Genomic DNA, 18,320 nt, shown 5'->3' with positions numbered 1-18,320 from the left:
CATCACCCCTGTGCTCGCTGACCTACATTGGCTCCCAGTTAAGCAACGCCTTGATTTTAAAATTCCCATCCTTGTTTTCAAATCCCTCCGTGGCCTCGCCCCTCCCTATCTCTGCAACCTCCTCCAGCCCTACAACCCCTCCAAGATCTCTGCGCTCCTCCAATTCTGGCCTCTTGCGCATCCCCTATTTTAATCACTTCACCATTGGCAGCCGTGCATTTAGCTGTCAGGGCCCTAAGCTCTGGAATTCCCTTCCTAAACCGATCCACCTCTCTACCTCTCTTTCGTCCTTTAAGACTCTCCTTAAAACCTACCTTTTTGACCAAGCTTTTGGTCATCTGCCCTAATATCTCCTTATGTGGCTCGGTGTCAAATTTTGTTTGATAACGCTCCTGTGACGCACCTTGGGACGTTTTACTGCACTATATAAATGCAAGTTGTTGTTAAAATGCAGAGACTCTCAACATTTTTCAAGTCTTCCAACATAAATGACCAAATTTGGGGCACTGAACCACAGACAAATGGTAGTTTCACACCAACAAAAGTAGTAACTAAAACTGTTCAGCCCATCTAGTCCGTGCCAGCTCTCTGTAGAGCAATCCAGTCAGTCCCATTCACCCACTCTATCCCCGTAGCCCTGCAAGTTTATTTCCCTCAAGTGCCTATCCAATTTCCTTTTGAAAACATTGAGTGTCTCCGCTTCCACCACCCTCGTCGGCAGTGAGTTCCAGGTCATCACCACTCGCTGTGTAAAAAAGTATTTCCCCACATCCCCCTGTATCTCTTGCCCAAAACCCTAGTCCATGTACCATCAGCTAATGGCAACAGCCTTTCCCCGACTAGCTTATCCAAACCCGTCATAATCTTGTACACCTCTATCAAATCTTCCCTCAACCTCCTTTGCTCCAAGGAGAACAACCCCAGCATCTCCAATTTAACCTTGTAGCTAAAATCCCTCATCCCTGGAACCATTCTGGTAAATCTCCTCTGCACCCTCTCAAGGACCTTCCCATCCTTCCTAAAGTGTGGTGACCAGAACTGGAGGCAATACTCCAGTTGTGGCCTAACCAGAGCTTTATAAAGGTTCAGCAAAACTTCCCTGCTTTTGTACTCAATACCTCTATTTATGAAGCCCAAGATCCCATATGCTTTGTTAACCACTCTCTCAATATGTCCCGCCACCATCAGGGACCTATGCACATTAACTCCCAGGTCCCTCTGTCCCTGCACACTCTTTAAAACTGTGCCATTAAGTGTATATTGCCTCTCCCTAACCCTTCTGCCAAAATGCATCACCTCACACTTCTCTGTATTAAATTCCATCTGCCACTTGTCTACCCATTCTGCTAGCCTTTCAATGTCCTGTTGCAGTCAATTGATATCATCACTGTTTGCCACACCCCCAAGTTTGGTGTCATCGGCAAATTTAGAAATTCTACTCTGTATTCCAATATCCAGGTCATTTATATGTATCAAAAAAAGCAGTGGCCCCAGCACTGACCCTTGGGGAACACCACTGTCTACCATCCTCCAGTCTGAAAAACAGCCATTTACCACAACTCGCTGTTTTCTGTCCTTAAGCCAATTCCTTATCCAAGCTGCCCCTGACCCATCTATTCCATGAGCCTCAATTTTGTTAACCAGCCTTCTATGCGGTACTTTGTCAAACGCCTTCCGAAAATCCATGTAGACAACATCCATTGCATTCTCTTCATCAGTCCGCTCTGTTACTTCATCAAAAAATTCAATTAGATTAGTCAAACACGATCTTCCTTTTACAAACCCATGTTGGCTCTCCTTAATTAGCTTAAACCTCTGCAAATGCCCGTTAATTTTTTCCTTGATTATTGTTTTTAAAACTTTACCCGCCACTGATGTTAAACTGACCCGCCTGTAGTTACTAGGATTGTCCTTACACCCTTTCTTGAACAATGGTGTCACATTTGCCACTTTCCAATCCTCAAGCACCTCCCCCGCATCTAGGGTAATTGGAAAATTATGGCAAGCCCTTCTACTATCCCCTCCCCCAATTCCCTTAGCAACCTGGGATGCAAGCCATCTGGACCAGGCGACTTGTCCACTCTAAGCATACCCAGCCTTTCTAGTACATCCTGTCTATCAATTTTCACCCCTTCCATTGCTTCTACCTTTTCCACTTCTACCGATATTTTGTCAGCATCCACCTCCTTAGTAAACACCGATACAAAGTACTCATTGAGTATTCTAGCCTTGCCCTGTGCCTCTAAGCATATATCACCTTCTTTGTCTCTAATAGGCCCCACCCCGCCTCTTACTACCCGCTTACTGTTTACATGCCGGTAGAAGATTTTTGGGTTCCTTTTTATGTTAACCACCATTCTACTCTCATATTCTCTCTTTGCCAGTCTTATTTTCGTCTTCGCATCCCCTCTCAACTTATTGTATTTGGTCTGGTTCTCCCTTGAAGAATTCACCTGACATGCATCATACACCCTCTTTTTTTGTTTCATCATCTTCTCTATCTCCTTCATCTAAGGAGCCCTTGCTTTGGTTCCCTTACCCTTCCCTCTTGTTGGAATGTACCTAGCCTGTACTTGGAACATCTCCTCCTTAAAGATCACCCATTGTTCCATTACAGTTTTTCCTGTCAGTCTTTGGTTCCATTTTACCCTGACTAGATCCTTTCGCATCCCATTGAAGTTAGTCCTATTCCAGTTTAGAAGTTCCACTCTAGATTGTTCCTTGCTCCTCTCCATTGCGGGTGGTGGGGGGGGGCGTTTCAGGAGGTCTGGGACGGGAGCGCAGGCAGGTGCTGGCAGGAGGCCAGCAACAAAAATGGCCGCCCCACACCTCGCCTTTAAATTGCGCCTCCCCGGCCGCAGGTACTACCCCCTGACCCCGTCAGACATAGCGTCCGGTGGTAAGTCAGGGGGCGCTCCCGAAGTTCGTGAGCGGGGCGCTATGCACACCAATGACGTCATCGCCAGCGGCGCAGGGCGCTACCGGTTAGCACCACTACTAACCTCCCGCTGAATTTTGCGGGAGGCGTGGGCAGTGCCGCGCCCAGGCGCTAGTTGTGTTGCGTCCCGTTAGCGCCCTCTTAAGGCGCTAACAGGAGGCGCAACCAACTGAATTTTTCCCCCCTTGTACCCTTGAATATTAAGTGCCCAGTCCTCACCGTTTCTGTTATTGTCACAACATCATATTGCCACACAGCTAATTGTGCTTCTAGCTCACCAACCTTATTCACCACACTTTGTACGTTTACATACACGCATTCTAAACCCATTTTTGAATTTTTCGTAGTCTTTCTTAGTGTGCTCCTATCTAATATGGTACTACTACCACCTCTAGTACTATCTTCTCTAGTACTATCTTCTCTAGTACTATCCAACACACTCACTCTTTTATGCACCTTATTCCTTTTTTCTACTCCTATATGCTGGTGCCTATCTCCCTGCCAAGTTAGTTTAAACCTTCCCCAACAGCACTACCGAACCTCCCCGCGAGAATATTGGTCCCGGCTCTGTTGAGGTGTAGCCCGTCCATCTTGTACAGGTCTCACCTTCCCCAGAAACAGTCCCAATGCATCAGGAATCTAAAGCCCTCCCTCCTGCACCATCTCTCCAGCCACGCATTCATCTGTTCTATCCTCCTATTCCTGTACTCACTAGCACATGGCACCAGGAGTAATCCAGAGATTACTACCTTTGAGGTCCTGCTTTTTAATCTCCTAGCTCCTTAAACTCTGCCTGCAGGACTTCATTCCTCTTTCTGCCTATGTCATTGGTACCGATATGGACAATGACCTCTGGCTGTTCACCCTCCCCCCTCAGAGTGTCCTGCAGCCGCTCAGTGACATCCTTGACCCTGGCATCCTGGAGTCACGTCTACGGCCGCAGAAACGCCTGTCTGTTCTTAGTTCTTAGGTTCTTAATATATTTTCTTCCTACTCTTCCGAAGGTGTCAACTCCTTGCTGGAGTATAGTCTCACAGCTGCAGAGGACATGACCATGTCTGATTCTGTGCTTAATCCAATGCCATATGCACACATCAAGCAGTGGTTGTGGATAACTTTAGGAGCAGAAACCCTGGATAATTTCCCCTTCCCTAATCAAGGGCACTGAGACGAGCTGTAGCACTCCTATTGTTGCCCTGACTGAGATCAGTTAATGCAGATAGGGGATCAAATCGTGATAAACTCACTAAGCCATCAGGGACCCCCAGAACTTGATTTTGGAGTAAAAAAAAAGCTGGTTCTTGACCCCAATAGTGGAGTGGATAAGTGCAATAACAAAGAAACATAAAAGATAGGAGCAGGAGTAGGCCATTCGGCCCCTCGAGCCTGCTCTGCCATTCAATGAGATCATGGCTGATCATCCAAACTCATTACCCTGTCCCTGCCTTCTCCCCATATCCCTTGATCCCTTTAGCCTTAAGAAATATATCTAACTCCTTCTTGAATATATTTAATGAATTGGCCTCAACTGCCTTCTGTGGTAGAGAATTCCACAGGTTCACCATTCTCTGGGTGAAGAAATTCCTCCTCATCTCTGTCCTAAATGGCTTACCCCTTATCCTTAGACTGTGACCCCTGGTTCTGGACTCCCCCGCCATCGGGAACATCCTTCCTGCATCTAGTCTGTCTAGTCCTGTTAGAATTTTATAAGTTTCAATGAGATCCCCTCTCATTCTAAACTCCAGCGAGTATAAGCCCAATCGACCCAATCTCTCCTCATACGTCATTCCTGCCATCCCAGGTATCAGTCTGGTGAATCTTCGCTGCACTCCCTCCATGGCAAGTACATCCTTCCTCAGATAAGGTGACCAAAACTGCACACAATACTCAAGGTCTGGTCTCACCAAGGCCCTGTACAACTGCAGCAAAACATCCTTGTTCCTGTACTCGAACCCTCTCGCTACGAAGGCCAACATACCATTTGCCTTCTTAACCGCCTGTTGCACCTGCATGCTTACCTTCAGCGACTGGTGCACAAGGACACCCAGGTCTCGTTGCACTTCCCCTTCTCCCAATCGATTGCCGTTCAGATAATAATCTGCCTTCCTGTTTTTGCCGCCAAAGTGGATAACCTCGCATTTATCCACATTTTACTGCATCTGCCATGCATCTGCCCAATCACCCAACCATTCCAAATCATACTGAAGTTTCTCGGCAGCCTCCTCACAGCACACGCGCCCACCCAGCTTTGTGTTGTCTGCAAATTTGGAGATATTACATCTAGTTCACTCGTCTAGATCATTAATATATATATTGTGAATAGCTGGGGTCCTAGCACCGATCCCTGCGGTACCCCACTAGTCACTGCCTGCCACTCGGAAAAAGACCCGTTTATTCCAATTCTTTCCTTCCTGTCTGCCAACCAGTTCTCCATCCAAGTCAGTACCTTGCCCCAATCCCATGTGCCTTAACTTTACACGCTAATCTCTTATGCGGGACCTTATCAAAAGCCTTTTGAAAGTCCAAATACACAACATCCACTGGTTCTCCCTTATCTATTCTACCAGTTACCTCCTCAAAAAATTCCAGTAGATTAGTCAAGCACGATTTACCTTTTGTAAATCCATGTTGACTTTGTCCGATCCTCTCACTGTTTTCCAAGTGCTCTGCTATTACATCTTTTATAATAGACTCTAGCATTTTCCCCACTACCAATGTCAGGCTTACCGGTCTATAATTCCCCGTTTTCTCTCTACCACCTTTTGAGAATAGTGGGGTAACATTAGCTACCCTCCAATCCATGGGAACTGTTCCAGAGTCTATAAAATTTTGAAAGATGACCAGCAATGCATCTACTATTTCTAGGGCCACTTCCTTAAGTACCCTAGGATGTAGATTATCAGGCCCTGGGGATTTATCGGCCTTCAATCCCGTCAATTTCCCTAACACCATTTCCCTACAAATACTGATTTCATTCAGTTCCTCCCTCTCATTAGACCCTATGTTCCCCGATATCTCTGGGAGGTTATTTGTGTCCTCCTTTGTGAAGACAGAACCAAAGTATGTATTTAATTGGTCTGCCATGTCTTTGTTCCCCATTATAAATTCCCCTGATTCTGACTGCAAGGGACCTACGCTTGACTTCACCAATCTTTTTCTCTTCACATATCTATAGAAGCTTTTACAGTCAGTTTTTATGTTCCCTGAAAGCTTACTCTCATATTCTATTTTCCCCCTCTTAATTAATCCCTTTGTCCTCCTTTGCTGAATCCTAAACTGCTCCCAATCCTCAGGTTTACTGCTTTTTCTGGCCAATTTATATGTCCTCTCCTTGGATCTTATACTATCCCTAATTTCCCTTGTTAGCCACGGTTGAGTCACCTTTTTTGTTTTATTTTTATGCCAAACAGGGATGAACAAATTCTGTAGTTCCATCATGCGATCTTTAAATGTTTGCCATTGCCTATCCACCGTCAACCCTTTGAGTAACATTCCCCAATCAATCCTACCCAACTTGCGCCTCATACCATCGTAGTTTCCTTTATTTAAATTCAGGACCCTAGTCTCTGAGTCAACTACTTCACTCTCCATCTTAATGAAGAATTCTATCATATTATGATCGCTCCACCCCAAGGGGCCTCGCACAGTAAGATTGCTAATTATTCCTTTCTCATTACATAATACCCAGTCTAAGATGGCCTGATCTCTAGTTGGTTCCTCAACATATTGGTCCAGGAAACCATCCCATATACACTCCAGGAATTCCTCCTCCACAGTATTGTTACTAATTTGGTTAGCCCAATCTTTATGTAGATTAAAGTCACCCATGATAACTGCTGTGCCCTTATTGCACGCGTCTCTAATTTCCCGTTTAATGCCATCCCCAACCTCCGCATTACTGTTTGGAGGTCTGTATACAACTCCCACTAACGTTTTCTGCCCCTTGGTATTTCTCAGCTCAACCCATACAGATTCCACATCATCAGAGCTAATATCCTTCCTTAAATTAGTGTTAATCTCCTCTTTAACCAGCAGTGCTACCCCATCTCCTTTTCATTTTTGCCTGTCTTTCCTGAATATTGAATACCCCTGGATGTTGAGTTCCCAGCCTTGGTCACCCTGGAGCCATGTTTCCGTAATCCCAATCATATCATATCCGTTTACATCTATTTGCGCAGCTAATTCATCCACCTTATTACGAATGCTCCTCGCATTAAAACACAAAGCCTTCAGGCATGTTTTTTTAACACTCAGACCTTTTAGAATTATTATTTACTGTGGCCATGTTTGATTTAAACCCTTGATTTCTCTGACTGCCACTTTTGCTTTTCTCCTTTCTGTCTTTTGCTTCTATCCTTGCTTCCCTTTCCTCTGTCTCCCTGCACAGGTTCCCAACCCCCTGCCATTTTAGTTTAAACCCTCCCCCACAGCACTAGCAAACACTCGCCCTAGGACATCGGTCCCAGTCCTGCCCAGGTGCAAACTGTCCAGTTTGTACTGGTCCCACCTTCCCCAGAACCGGTTCCAATGTCCCAGGAATTTGAATCCCTCCCCCTTGCACCATTCCTTGAGCCACATATTCATCTGAAATATCCTTCTATTTCTACTCTGACTAGCACGTGGCACTGGTAACAATCCTGAGATTACTACCTTTTGAGGTCCTATTTTTTAACTTACCTCCTAACTCCCTATATTCAGCTTTTAGGACCTCATCCCAGTTTTTACCTATATCGTTGGTACCTATATGCACCTTGACAACTGGCTGTTCACCCTCCCCTTCCAAAATGCTCTGCAGCCGCTCCGAGACATCCTTGACCCTTGCACCAGGGAGGCAACATACCATCCTGGAGTCTCGTTTGGGGCCGCAGAACGCCTATCTATTCCCCTTACAATAGAACCCCCTATTACTATAGCTCTCCCGCTCTTTTTCCTCCCGTCCTGTGCAGCAGAACCACCCACGGTGCCAGGAAGTTGGCTGCTGCTGTCTTCCCCGGATAAGCCATCTCCCTCAACAATATCCAAAGTGGTATATCTGTTTGAGAGGGGGATGGCCACAGGGGACCCCTGCACTACCTGCCTGCGCCTACTACTCTGCCTGACAGTCACCCATTCCCTTCCTGCCTGTGCCGCCTTTACCTGCGGTGTGACCAATTCATTAAACGTGCTATCAATGACGTCCTCAGCATCGCGAATGCTCCAGTATGTATCCATTCGCAGCTCCAGCGCCGCAATGCGGTCTGCTAGTAGCTGCAGCTGAATACACTTCCCGCACACCTGGTCGTCAGGGACACAGGAAGTGTCCCTGATTTCCCACATAGTGCAGGAGGAGCATACCACGGCGCCAAGCTGTACTGCCATGACTTACCCTTTAATTAATTCAAATTAAATTAAATCAAATCAATCCCACCAATTACACTACAATTAAATGATATACTCAAGGGCCCTTGTTTACCAGCAGTCCCCGCTACACAACAGAGACCTTAGCAACTATAAACCACAAAATTTAAGTTTGGAAAAAAGCGAGAAAGAGAGAAATACTCACCAACCAATCACTTACCTGTTTTCTGGTGACGTCACACTTCGATTACTTTTTACTTCTCTCTCTCCTCTCGCTGACTCTGTGCCTCTCGCAGGTCCGCCACTCAGCTCCAGTCCCAGGCCTCCTCTCCGCGCTCTTTTTATCCTCCTCTCGCTGACTCTGTGCCTCTCGCAGGTCCGCCGCTCAGCTCCGGTCCCAGGCCTCCTCTCCGCGCTCTTTTTATCCTCCTCTCGCTGACTCTGTGCCTGTCGCAGGTCCGCCGCTCAGCTCCGGTCCCAGGCTTCCTCTCCGCGCTCTTTTTATCCTCCTCTCGCTGACTCTGTGCCTCTTGCAGGTCCGCCGCTCAGCTCCGGTCCCAAGCCTCCTCTCCGCGCTCTTTTTATCCTCCTCTCGCTGACTCTGTGCCTCTCGCAGGTCCGCCGCTCAGCTCCGGCAATGACACCATATAGTGCATACCTGATATTAGCCAGAGCAGTTAGTGTTATCTTTGTTCTCTGTAATTACATTACCAGCATTGGGGATGGAAACCTAGGCTGATTTTCTCTTCATAACTTCTAACTGAAACCATACTCTATTCCTTCAGCTCTTCTTTGTCATACCTCCTGTTTCTCATAAGAGCTTGTCTGTTGTGCAGTAGGAAAATAAATCATTGTTTGTACTGTTCACTTTCCTTAGGTCAAAACAGTGATGATGAGTCCTATGAGGTAGTAAATCTGACAGAGTATTCAGGACGACGTGAGTGGTGGGGCCGTATTTTTGGACAGAATTCCGGACCAGTTGCGGAGAAATATTCTGTAGCTACTCAAATAATGATGGGTGGTGTAACTGGCTGGTGAGTGTGTAGTCCATTGTATATTGTTAAAGTTAACACTATTTAAACTACTCTTACAATTCTCTTTCCCTCCCCCAACGCACATGCACATTTAGAAGCAGCTGAGAAACAAAAACTTTGGAATGCATAAATTGTTTGAGTCAAAAATAGTTCCTGAGAGTTTTTTTGTATGGTCAAAAATGACGTGGATTTTAAAATCACGTGCCCAGTAGCACTGTGCTAATGTTCTACATGTGTAGCTTTTATAAAAGAGAAGTTATATTTTAATGAAAGTATCCTGGGCCGCACAGTGGATCAATGCTCTGTCCTTTCAGCTTTGTCATTTCAGTTTGAATTTAGCCCAGACTGATGAGATGAAAGTCTCCTGACTCTGCTGGCTCTTAAGGACCTACTTGAAATGAGTTTGGTAGTCTGAACTCAGTTCCTGGATACATAGCACAAAACTGTCACTAATTTGGCATCAATTTGCACTGAAGTGTCCCCTCAAATGAGATTGTTGCAGAGTGTTGGTGTGGGAAATGGAAAAAACTAACCGTGGTGCATTGTGATGCTCTTTAATTTTATATTGACTATTTCATGTTACTTTTTCTTTTATAATTTTCCTCTTCTTTCATCTCAGTAGCAGTGGTTCTTATCTGTGCATCTTAGCATAAGCAAAATTGTTCTGTAAGGTTTATACAATAGTTTCATTAGTGTTAACAGGAGTGGTTACTTTAAAAAATTTGTTCTAGTTCCTCTGTAGAAGATACTGGTTCTAGCTGGAGTACAGTTCCAAGGGTGTTGGCCCTGGTACCTTCTGGTCTGCATGCTTTGCTGCTAGAACAGATACTGCATATTTCCATTAGCCCATTGGTGGAATGCATTCATGCATACTGTTATTCTGACTTAGGAATGAATAGTGCCAGATTTATTCCATTGGTTTAGTTATGCATGCCACATAGGTTACCTACTTTTAAACACAGTGCTTAGTATTAACTACTATCAATAAGTAGAATAAGGGAATTCTTAGCTAATTGTCTAGTATAGCTTGACCTGTTTATTTTTCCAATCTTTCATTTTAGTCTGCTTACAAATATATACATTGTTTACCCATCAAACAAAGATGCCAATGCTGGTGAATGAAATGTTTTCCTACTTTTTTTGCACTGGCTATTAGTGTCATACTCTCCCAGGTCTGGTATGAGGATTAAAGCTCCCTCTACACTGCAACAGAAATGTTAGCACAAAGCAGTATTGGCAGGATATTGAACAGATAATCTGCCTTGACTGTTGGTTTGGATATGTGAAAAGGGACCAGGAAACCCTAAACATGGGGAGAAAATAAACTTTCAAACATTGAGGTGTAAAATTACTTATCCAAGTAAAGTGTTTTAGAAGGAGAGCCTAAACTAAAATTAATATTTAATGCTGTTGTATCTCCTAACTTTCAGGTGTGCAGGCTTTGTATTTCAGAAGATTGGCAAGCTGGCAGCTACAGCCATTGGTGGTGGGTTCCTTTTGATGCAGGTAAATAAAGGTTAATTTGAATAATATCTGTTCAGCATTTTAATTTTCATAAGTGTTGGCAGACAAGTTTCACGGTAATAGGGTGCGATGTTATTTAAATTAAGTCAACTGTGGGAGAGCCTTAAAGGCAGTAGTACAGGGGTCTGTTGCTCAAGAATACCACAGCAGCAAAACCAGAGTAGCTTATAAAGTAGTCAACATCCAGGATTTTGTTATAGTTCTAACGCTCACCCAGGCAGCAGTTCATTGTAATGGGGCAGTCATCCATTTTGCATTTACTGAGTTGCTATACAGGTTGGGTGTTCAGTTGCTTCCAATCTTTATTGTTCCTGTTAGATAGGGATAAGTGGTAGGTGGAAGGAAAGTGGCACCCAGAAAAAAAGAGAATGTCAACCAGCATTAGTGAGATTGAAGTTATAAGTCTGATGCTAGTTTGCATTGGCAGAAGTCTTTGTATCAGCAGGAGCCCTATCCTGATGTGAATATAGTTAATGCCAGTGGTGAATCAAACCTTGCAGTTAACATCAATTATTGGGACAGATGGAGATTGGACTTCAAAACCAGCTTGGAAATATACAAGATTGAAGTAAGGTTTATGGTACTTATAAGAACCTTATCAGAATGCGAAACTTAAAAAAAATTTGTTACGTATGTCACCACCATCCTATGAGATTATGCACCTCTCTCTATTTCTCTAGGCCCCACTGCAGTCTCCTGCACTACACTTACTCAATTCAATCAGAAGCATAGACCTTCTATGGTCATTGTTAGTGAGATTCTGTAATCATCTAACAGGACTCATATTTATCATTGTGTTCCTCCCATACTTGTATAGGTTAATATTATGTACTCAAAAAATTCCTGTTGAAATCAAATCACTTGTATCTTGAAGAACAAACGAATTCAATGTTTTTATAAGTGGTTTCTACAAAAACAATTTTTAGCCCTTCATCTGGATTTTTCATTTAATAAATCCTTTCTTACATAGAAGGCTAAGATTTTAGTTCGTAGTTACAAATTGATAACACAGTTATTTTAATACAAAAAATGAGGGAAGAATTCTCCAATGCAAAATGTGACATTTCCACATATAAAATGACTTATAATTTTTTAGTATGTGTATAAAGTAGTTTTATTGTCCTGAAGGGAAGGTGTTCACTTTTTGAGAACATACCTTTTCTTTTTGTGCTAAATGCAAAACTGTAGTTGGTTCAGTGCCAATAATGAACCAGTGTGAAGGTAAGACATAGGTTCACATCCGCAATTCCTTGCACACTGAGTTCCTAATTTCATTAGGTAGGTGCCAAGAATAGCCCATAAGTGGAGGGCAAGTTACTTGGGCCACCTTTGCAGCTCCTAGCAGAAACTTAAGCATTGGTAAAAGTCAGGAAATAGGTTGCTTACCTACCTTCCGGCATGTAGGACCTTAAAATAAAGAAAGAAATTTTGACAGGAGTAGAATTAATTCTGCACCCTGTAACAGTATTGTGAAACCTGTTGGCGCTATGTAGGTAATATGTTTTCAAATGCTACCGTTGGCTTCAAAAGGAGCAAGTAGCTAGTAGGTTTATTTTATTCATATGGTTTTCTTAAGTTAATGTATCAATGAAATGTAACAGCACAATGCTCAAGGGAAATTTTTTTATAAACTAATGGCGCTCTACAATATAAACGAGTTCAAGAGATAATTAGATGTCCTTCTGGAGAGAGAAGGGATTGAAGGATATGAGGAGCCATGATCTGATGCTCCCAGTGGGGAGCGACTCTCGTGGGAAGCAAATCTTTAGAAATAGCAGGCACACACAGCCTGTGACTTTACTTCGATTGAAGTGAATTTGCCCCGATGGTGAGAAGATGGCTAGTGGAGTTCAGTTGTATCAGAAAGAGAGAGGCCTTTTAGAACTAATGGCCTTTTCCTAAACCTACAGTTTTACATTCCTAAAAAATCTTATGTTTTTACTCAATGCCTTGATAATGGTAACAATTGCTAAAATGTTGTAATAAAAGCATAATAAAAAAATGAAAAATGTATTTTACATAGTATTTACAGCACAGAAAAAGGCCATTCGGCCCAACAAGTCTATGCTGGTGTTTATGCTCCACACGAGCCTCCTCCCACCCTTCTTCATCTAACCCCATCAGCATTTCCTTCTATTCCTTTCTCCCTCATGGGTTTATAGAGCCTCCCCTTAAATGCATCTATGCTATTCACCTCAACTACTCTAGATGGTAGTGAGTTCCACATTCTAACCACACTCTGGATAAAGACGTGTCTCCTGAATTCCCTATTGGATTTATTAGTCACTATCTTATATTTATGACCCCTAGTTCTGGTCTACCCCACAAGTGGAAACATCTTCTCTACATCTATCCTATCTCAACCCTTTCATAATCTTAAAGACCTATCAAGTTATCCCTCAGTCTCCTCTTTCCTATAGAAAAGAGCCCCAGCATGGGTATAACCTCTCATTCTAGTAAATCTTTTTTGCACCTTTTCCAGTGCCTCTATATCCTTTTTATAATATGGAGACCAGAGCTGTTCACAGTACTCCAAGTATGGCCTAACAAAAACCTGAGAACCTTGTATCTATTCATTTGTGACTCGGGTAACCAAAATTCTACATGTGCTTCATGTTTATTTGGACTAAATGCTGTTTGTTGTATATTTACTATGTAGCATGTTCCAGTACAATTTGAGTTGTAACAGCAAACAAAAATTTTATTTTTTGAAATCCTATAAATAGGAACAAAATTGCATGATTCTATACACAATTCTTTAGATACATTCGTTTTTAAAGTCAGTCATAACTTGGGCAACTGTACATTTGCAAATAAGTCGATAATAGCTGTGGTAAATTTTTGCTGTCAGTGGAAAATCTGCAAGAATTTAATGTTCATATTTTAATCCATAAATCCTATTTAATTTGAAGAAGGCACAAAAAAAGTTCTGCATCTGGAATTTTTATTGAAGTAATTGAATTTATCTGGAGCCATCAAATGACTTTTTTTAATAGTGATTCACCCTGGGCCCAACTGTGATAATTTGAATTGTAGAGTGTTGGACACCTAGATTTAAATATAAGGTTGGCATCCATGGAGACTGTAGTGCCAAATGGAACAACAAGGATGATGTTAGCAGATGTCAAAATGTTACATAGAAACATAGAAGATAGGAGCAGGAGTAGGCCATTCGGCCCTTCGAGCCTGCTCCGCCATGCAATGTGATCATGGCTGATCATCCAAATTCAGTACCCTGTCCCTGCCTTTTCCCCATATCCCTTGATCCCTTTAGCCTCAAGAAATATATCCAACTCTCTCTTGAATATATTTAATGAACTAGCCTCCACCGCCCTCTGTGGCAGAGAATTCCACAGGTTCACCACTCTCTGGGTGAAGAAATTCCTCCTCATTTCAGTCCTAAATGGCTTACCCCTTATCCTTAGACTATGACCCCTGGTTCTGGACTCGCCGGCCATCAGAAACATCCTTCCTGCATCTAGTCTGTCCAGACCTGACAGAATTTTATAGGTTTCGATGAGATCCCCTCTCAATCTTCTAGACTCCAGTGAGTATAAGCCCAATCGACACAATCTCTCCTCATACGTCATTCCTGCCATCCCAGGTATCAGCCTGGTGAATCTTCGCTGCACTCCCTCCATGGCAAGAACGTCCTTCCTCAGGTAAGGTGACCAAAATTGCACACAATACTCAAGGTGCGGTCTCACCAAGGCCCTGTACAACTGTAGCAAGACATCCTTGTTCCTGTACTCGAACCCTTTTGCTACGAAGGCCAACATACCATTTGCCTTCTTAACCGCTTGCTGCACCTGCATGCTTACCTTCAGCGACTGGTGCACAAGGACACCCAGGTCTCTTTGCACTTCCCCTTCTCCCAATCTATTGCCATTGAAATAATAATCTGCCTTCCTGTTTTTGCCACCAAAGTGGATAACCTCACATTTATCCACATTATAGTGCATTTGCCATGTTTCTGCCCAATCACCCAACCTGTCCAAATCGTACTGGAGTTTCCCGACATCCTCCTCGCAGCTTACCCTCCCGCCCAGCTTTGTGTCGTCTGCAAATTTGGAGATATTACATCCAATTCCCTCGTCCAGATCATTAATATATATTGTGAACAGCTGGGGTCCTAGGACCGATCCTTGCGGTACCCCACTAGTCACTGCCTGCCACTCGGAAAACGACCCGTTTATTCCAACTCTTTGCCTTCTGTCCGCCAACCAGTTCTCTATCCAAGTCAATACCTTGCCCCCAATCCCATGTGCCTTAATTTTGCACGCTAATCTCTTGTGTGGGACCTTATCGAAAGCCTTCTGAAAGTCCAAATAAACCACATCCACTGGTTCTCCCCTATCTATTTTACCAGTTACATCCTCAAAAAATTCCAGTAGATTAGTCAAGCATGATTTACCTTTTGTAAATCCATGTTGACTTTGTCCGATCCTGTCACTGCTTTCCAAGTGCTCTGCTATTACATCTTTTATAATAGACTCTAGCAGTTTCCCCACTACCGATGTCAGGCTTACCGGTCTATCATTCCCCGCTTTTTCTCTACCACCTTTTTTGAATAGTGGGGTAACATTAGCTACCCTCCAATCCATGGGTACCGTTCCAGAGTCTATCGAGTTCTGGAAGATGACCAGTAATGCATCTACTATCTCTAGGGCCACTTCCTTAAGTACCCTGGGATGTAGACCATCAGGCCCTGGGGATTTATCGGCCTTCAGTCCCATCAATTTTCCTAACAACATTTTCCTACAAATACTGATTTCTTTCAGTTCCTCTCTTTCATCAGACCCTATGTTCCCCGGCATCTCTGGGAGGTTATTTGTGTCCTCCTTTGTGAAGACAGAACCAAAGTATGTATTTAGTTGGTCTGCCATTTCCTTGTTTCCCATTATAAATTCCCCTGATTCTGACTGTAAGGGACCTACGCTTGACTTCACTAATCTTTTTCTCTTCACATATCTATAAAAGCTTTTACAGTCAGTTTTTATGTTCCCTGCTAGCTTACTCTCATATTCTATTTTCCCTTTCTTAATTAATCCCTTTGTCCTCCTTTGTTGACTCCTAAACTGCTCCCAATCCTCAGGATTATTGCTTTTTCTAGCCAATTTATATGTCCTCTCCTTGGATCTTATGCTATCCCTAATTTCCCTTGTTAGCCACGGTTGAGTCACCTTTTTTGTTTTATTTTTATGCCAAACTGGGATGAACAAATTCTGTAGCTCATCCATTCGGTCTTTGAAAGTTTGCCATTGCCTATCCACTGTCAACCCCTTGAGCGCCATTCCCCACTCAATCCTACCCAAATCGCTCCTCAGACCATCGTAGTTTCCTTTATTTAAATTGAGGACCCTTGTCTCTGAGTCAACTACTTCATCCTCCATCTTAATGAAGAATTCGATCATATTATGATCGCTCCGACCCAAGGGGCCTCGTACAACAAGATTGCTAATTAACCCTTTCTCGTTACATAATACCCAGTCTAAGATGGCCTGATCTCTGGTTGGTTCCTCGACATATTGGTCCAGGAAACCATCCCGTAAACACTCCAGGAATTCCTCCTCCACAGTATTGTTACTAATTTGGTTGGCCCAATCTGTATGTAGATTAAAGTCACCCATGATGACTGCTGTGCCCTTATTGCACGCTTCTTTAATTTCCCTTTTAATGCCATCCCCAACCTCCGCCTTACTGTTTGGAGGTCTATATACCACTCCCACTAATGTTTTTTTCCCCTTAGTATTTCTCAATTCTACCCATACAGATTCCACATCATCAGAGCTAATATCCTTCATTACAATTGTATTAATCCCTTCTTTAACCAGTAATGCTACACCACCTCCCTTTCCTTTTTGCCTATCTTTCCTGAATATCGAATACCCCTGGATGTTGAGTTCCCAGTCTTGGCCATCCTTGAGCCACGTTTCTGTAATCCCAACCAAATCGTATTCGTTTACCTCTATTTGCGCAGCCAATTCATCCACCTTATTACAAATGCTCCTCGCATTAAGACACAAAGGCCTAGAAATTCATTAAGGCGCTGCCAGCTTTGCGCCCAGTTAACGCCTAAAGAGTGATTTTGCGGCCGAAATGAGTTTGCGCAGATATTCAGCGCAGCGGTATTGGCGGCGGTAGCCATTAGCGCTGCGCCGGCACCGATGACGTCATCAGTGTGCGCAGTGCCCCGGTTCCGCCCCGAAACCGGCCCGATCCCCATATTTAGTTGCGGCCGCCTCCTCCGAAGCGGCCGCAAACAGCGACCAGAAAACGGGGCCGTCCTGCTGCCTTAGTGGGGCGCTTTAAAGCGGAAGGTGCGGCCGGCCGCTTTTTCGGCGGCCGCCTGCCCGCACCTCCTTCCCCGGCCTCCTCCACCGCCCCCCCCCCCGCGGCATTGCCGGCTGCTTTCCGCGAGCCCGGCACTTCTCCGTGGTGCCGGGCTCATTTGCCGGCACTATCCAGCGGCGATCTTCCCGTTGCAGGCAGCTCCCCCTTAAGAGAAGGAGGAGGCCTGCAGTACCGCAGCCTGCCGCTCTGCAGCGGCTGGCGCAGCGGCGCCAAGAGCGCTGATATTCAGTGTCAGCGCCCCAAGCGGAGGCGGGCACACCCTGGTATAGCTCCCGGTTCCGAATTGGGTCGCTAACAATGAATATCTGACGATCGCTATAGGCTTCCCGCCCAGCGCTAACTTTTGGGCGCTAGCCAGCTGGCGGGGCCATAGTGAATTTCTAGGCCAAAGCCTTCAGGCTTGTTTTTTTAACGCTCTTAGACCTATTAGAATTATTTTATTTACTGTGGCCACGTTTGATTTAAACCGTTGATTTCTCTGACTGCCACTTTTGTTTTTCTCCTTCCTATCTTTTGCTTTTATCCCTGTTTTCCTTTCCTCTGTCTCCCTGCTCAGGTTCCCAACCCCCTGCCATTTAGTTTAAACCCCCCCCGAACAGTGCTAGCAAACCTTCAACTTTTGATTTTTGTTTACAAACTAAATGACAATTTTGAGTGATGCAATAGCCATTTCATTGATGTGTTTCTGTAAGTGGGGCCTATGGTCACAGGTTGGTGGCTATTTTAAATTTGCAATTTTGTATCTATAAATGTTAAATTTTAAATCTACAATTGGATATGGAATTCAAATATTACAAGTCTCATTGTGATTCTGGTTTGAATTGAGAGTGTAATAGTATGAACAGCAAATCCCAGCGATCCTCCAGATTCATCCCGGGGAAAACCCAACAGCAGAAACAGATGATTGGGTAGGTGATGCTTAGTGTTTTATGATCAGGTGATTGGTGGACTGGACAATAGTCTCTGGTTCTGCAAACCGATTGGTCAAAGGGACTGCAAACTACAGCACCACATCAGAGACACAAGACTTTTGATGCTATAGATACATCAGTTTCTTTTACTTTATTATTTAGAACTTGATTAGATTTCTAGAGAAGCATTTATGGACAAGTAGGATAAACTGAGTTATGCAA

General features: G+C 43.9%; 1 protein-coding gene across 2 annotated transcripts in view; it reads left to right on the top strand.

Annotated features, from left to right (window-relative positions):
* The window catches only part of fundc1 (FUN14 domain containing 1), a 54,550-nt gene that overhangs the window by 14,980 nt on the left and 21,250 nt on the right, over window positions 1-18,320 (top strand). For both annotated transcript variants that reach the window (XM_086006689.1, XM_086006690.1), the window contains exons 2-3: window positions 9,153-9,309; window positions 10,740-10,815. In XM_086006689.1, coding sequence (XP_085862815.1) covers window positions 9,153-9,309; window positions 10,740-10,815 — 233 coding nt within the window. The remainder of the gene's footprint in view (window positions 1-9,152; window positions 9,310-10,739; window positions 10,816-18,320) is intronic.

The sequence above is a fragment of the Somniosus microcephalus genome, chromosome 14 (genome assembly GCF_052327205.1).
Source record: "Somniosus microcephalus isolate GS21.2 chromosome 14, FLI_Smic_1.0, whole genome shotgun sequence".
In the NCBI taxonomy this organism is placed as follows: domain Eukaryota; kingdom Metazoa; phylum Chordata; class Chondrichthyes; order Squaliformes; family Somniosidae; genus Somniosus; species Somniosus microcephalus.
Note: the sequence above shows the minus strand (reverse complement) of the source record. Positions and strands in the feature narration are given on the sequence as shown.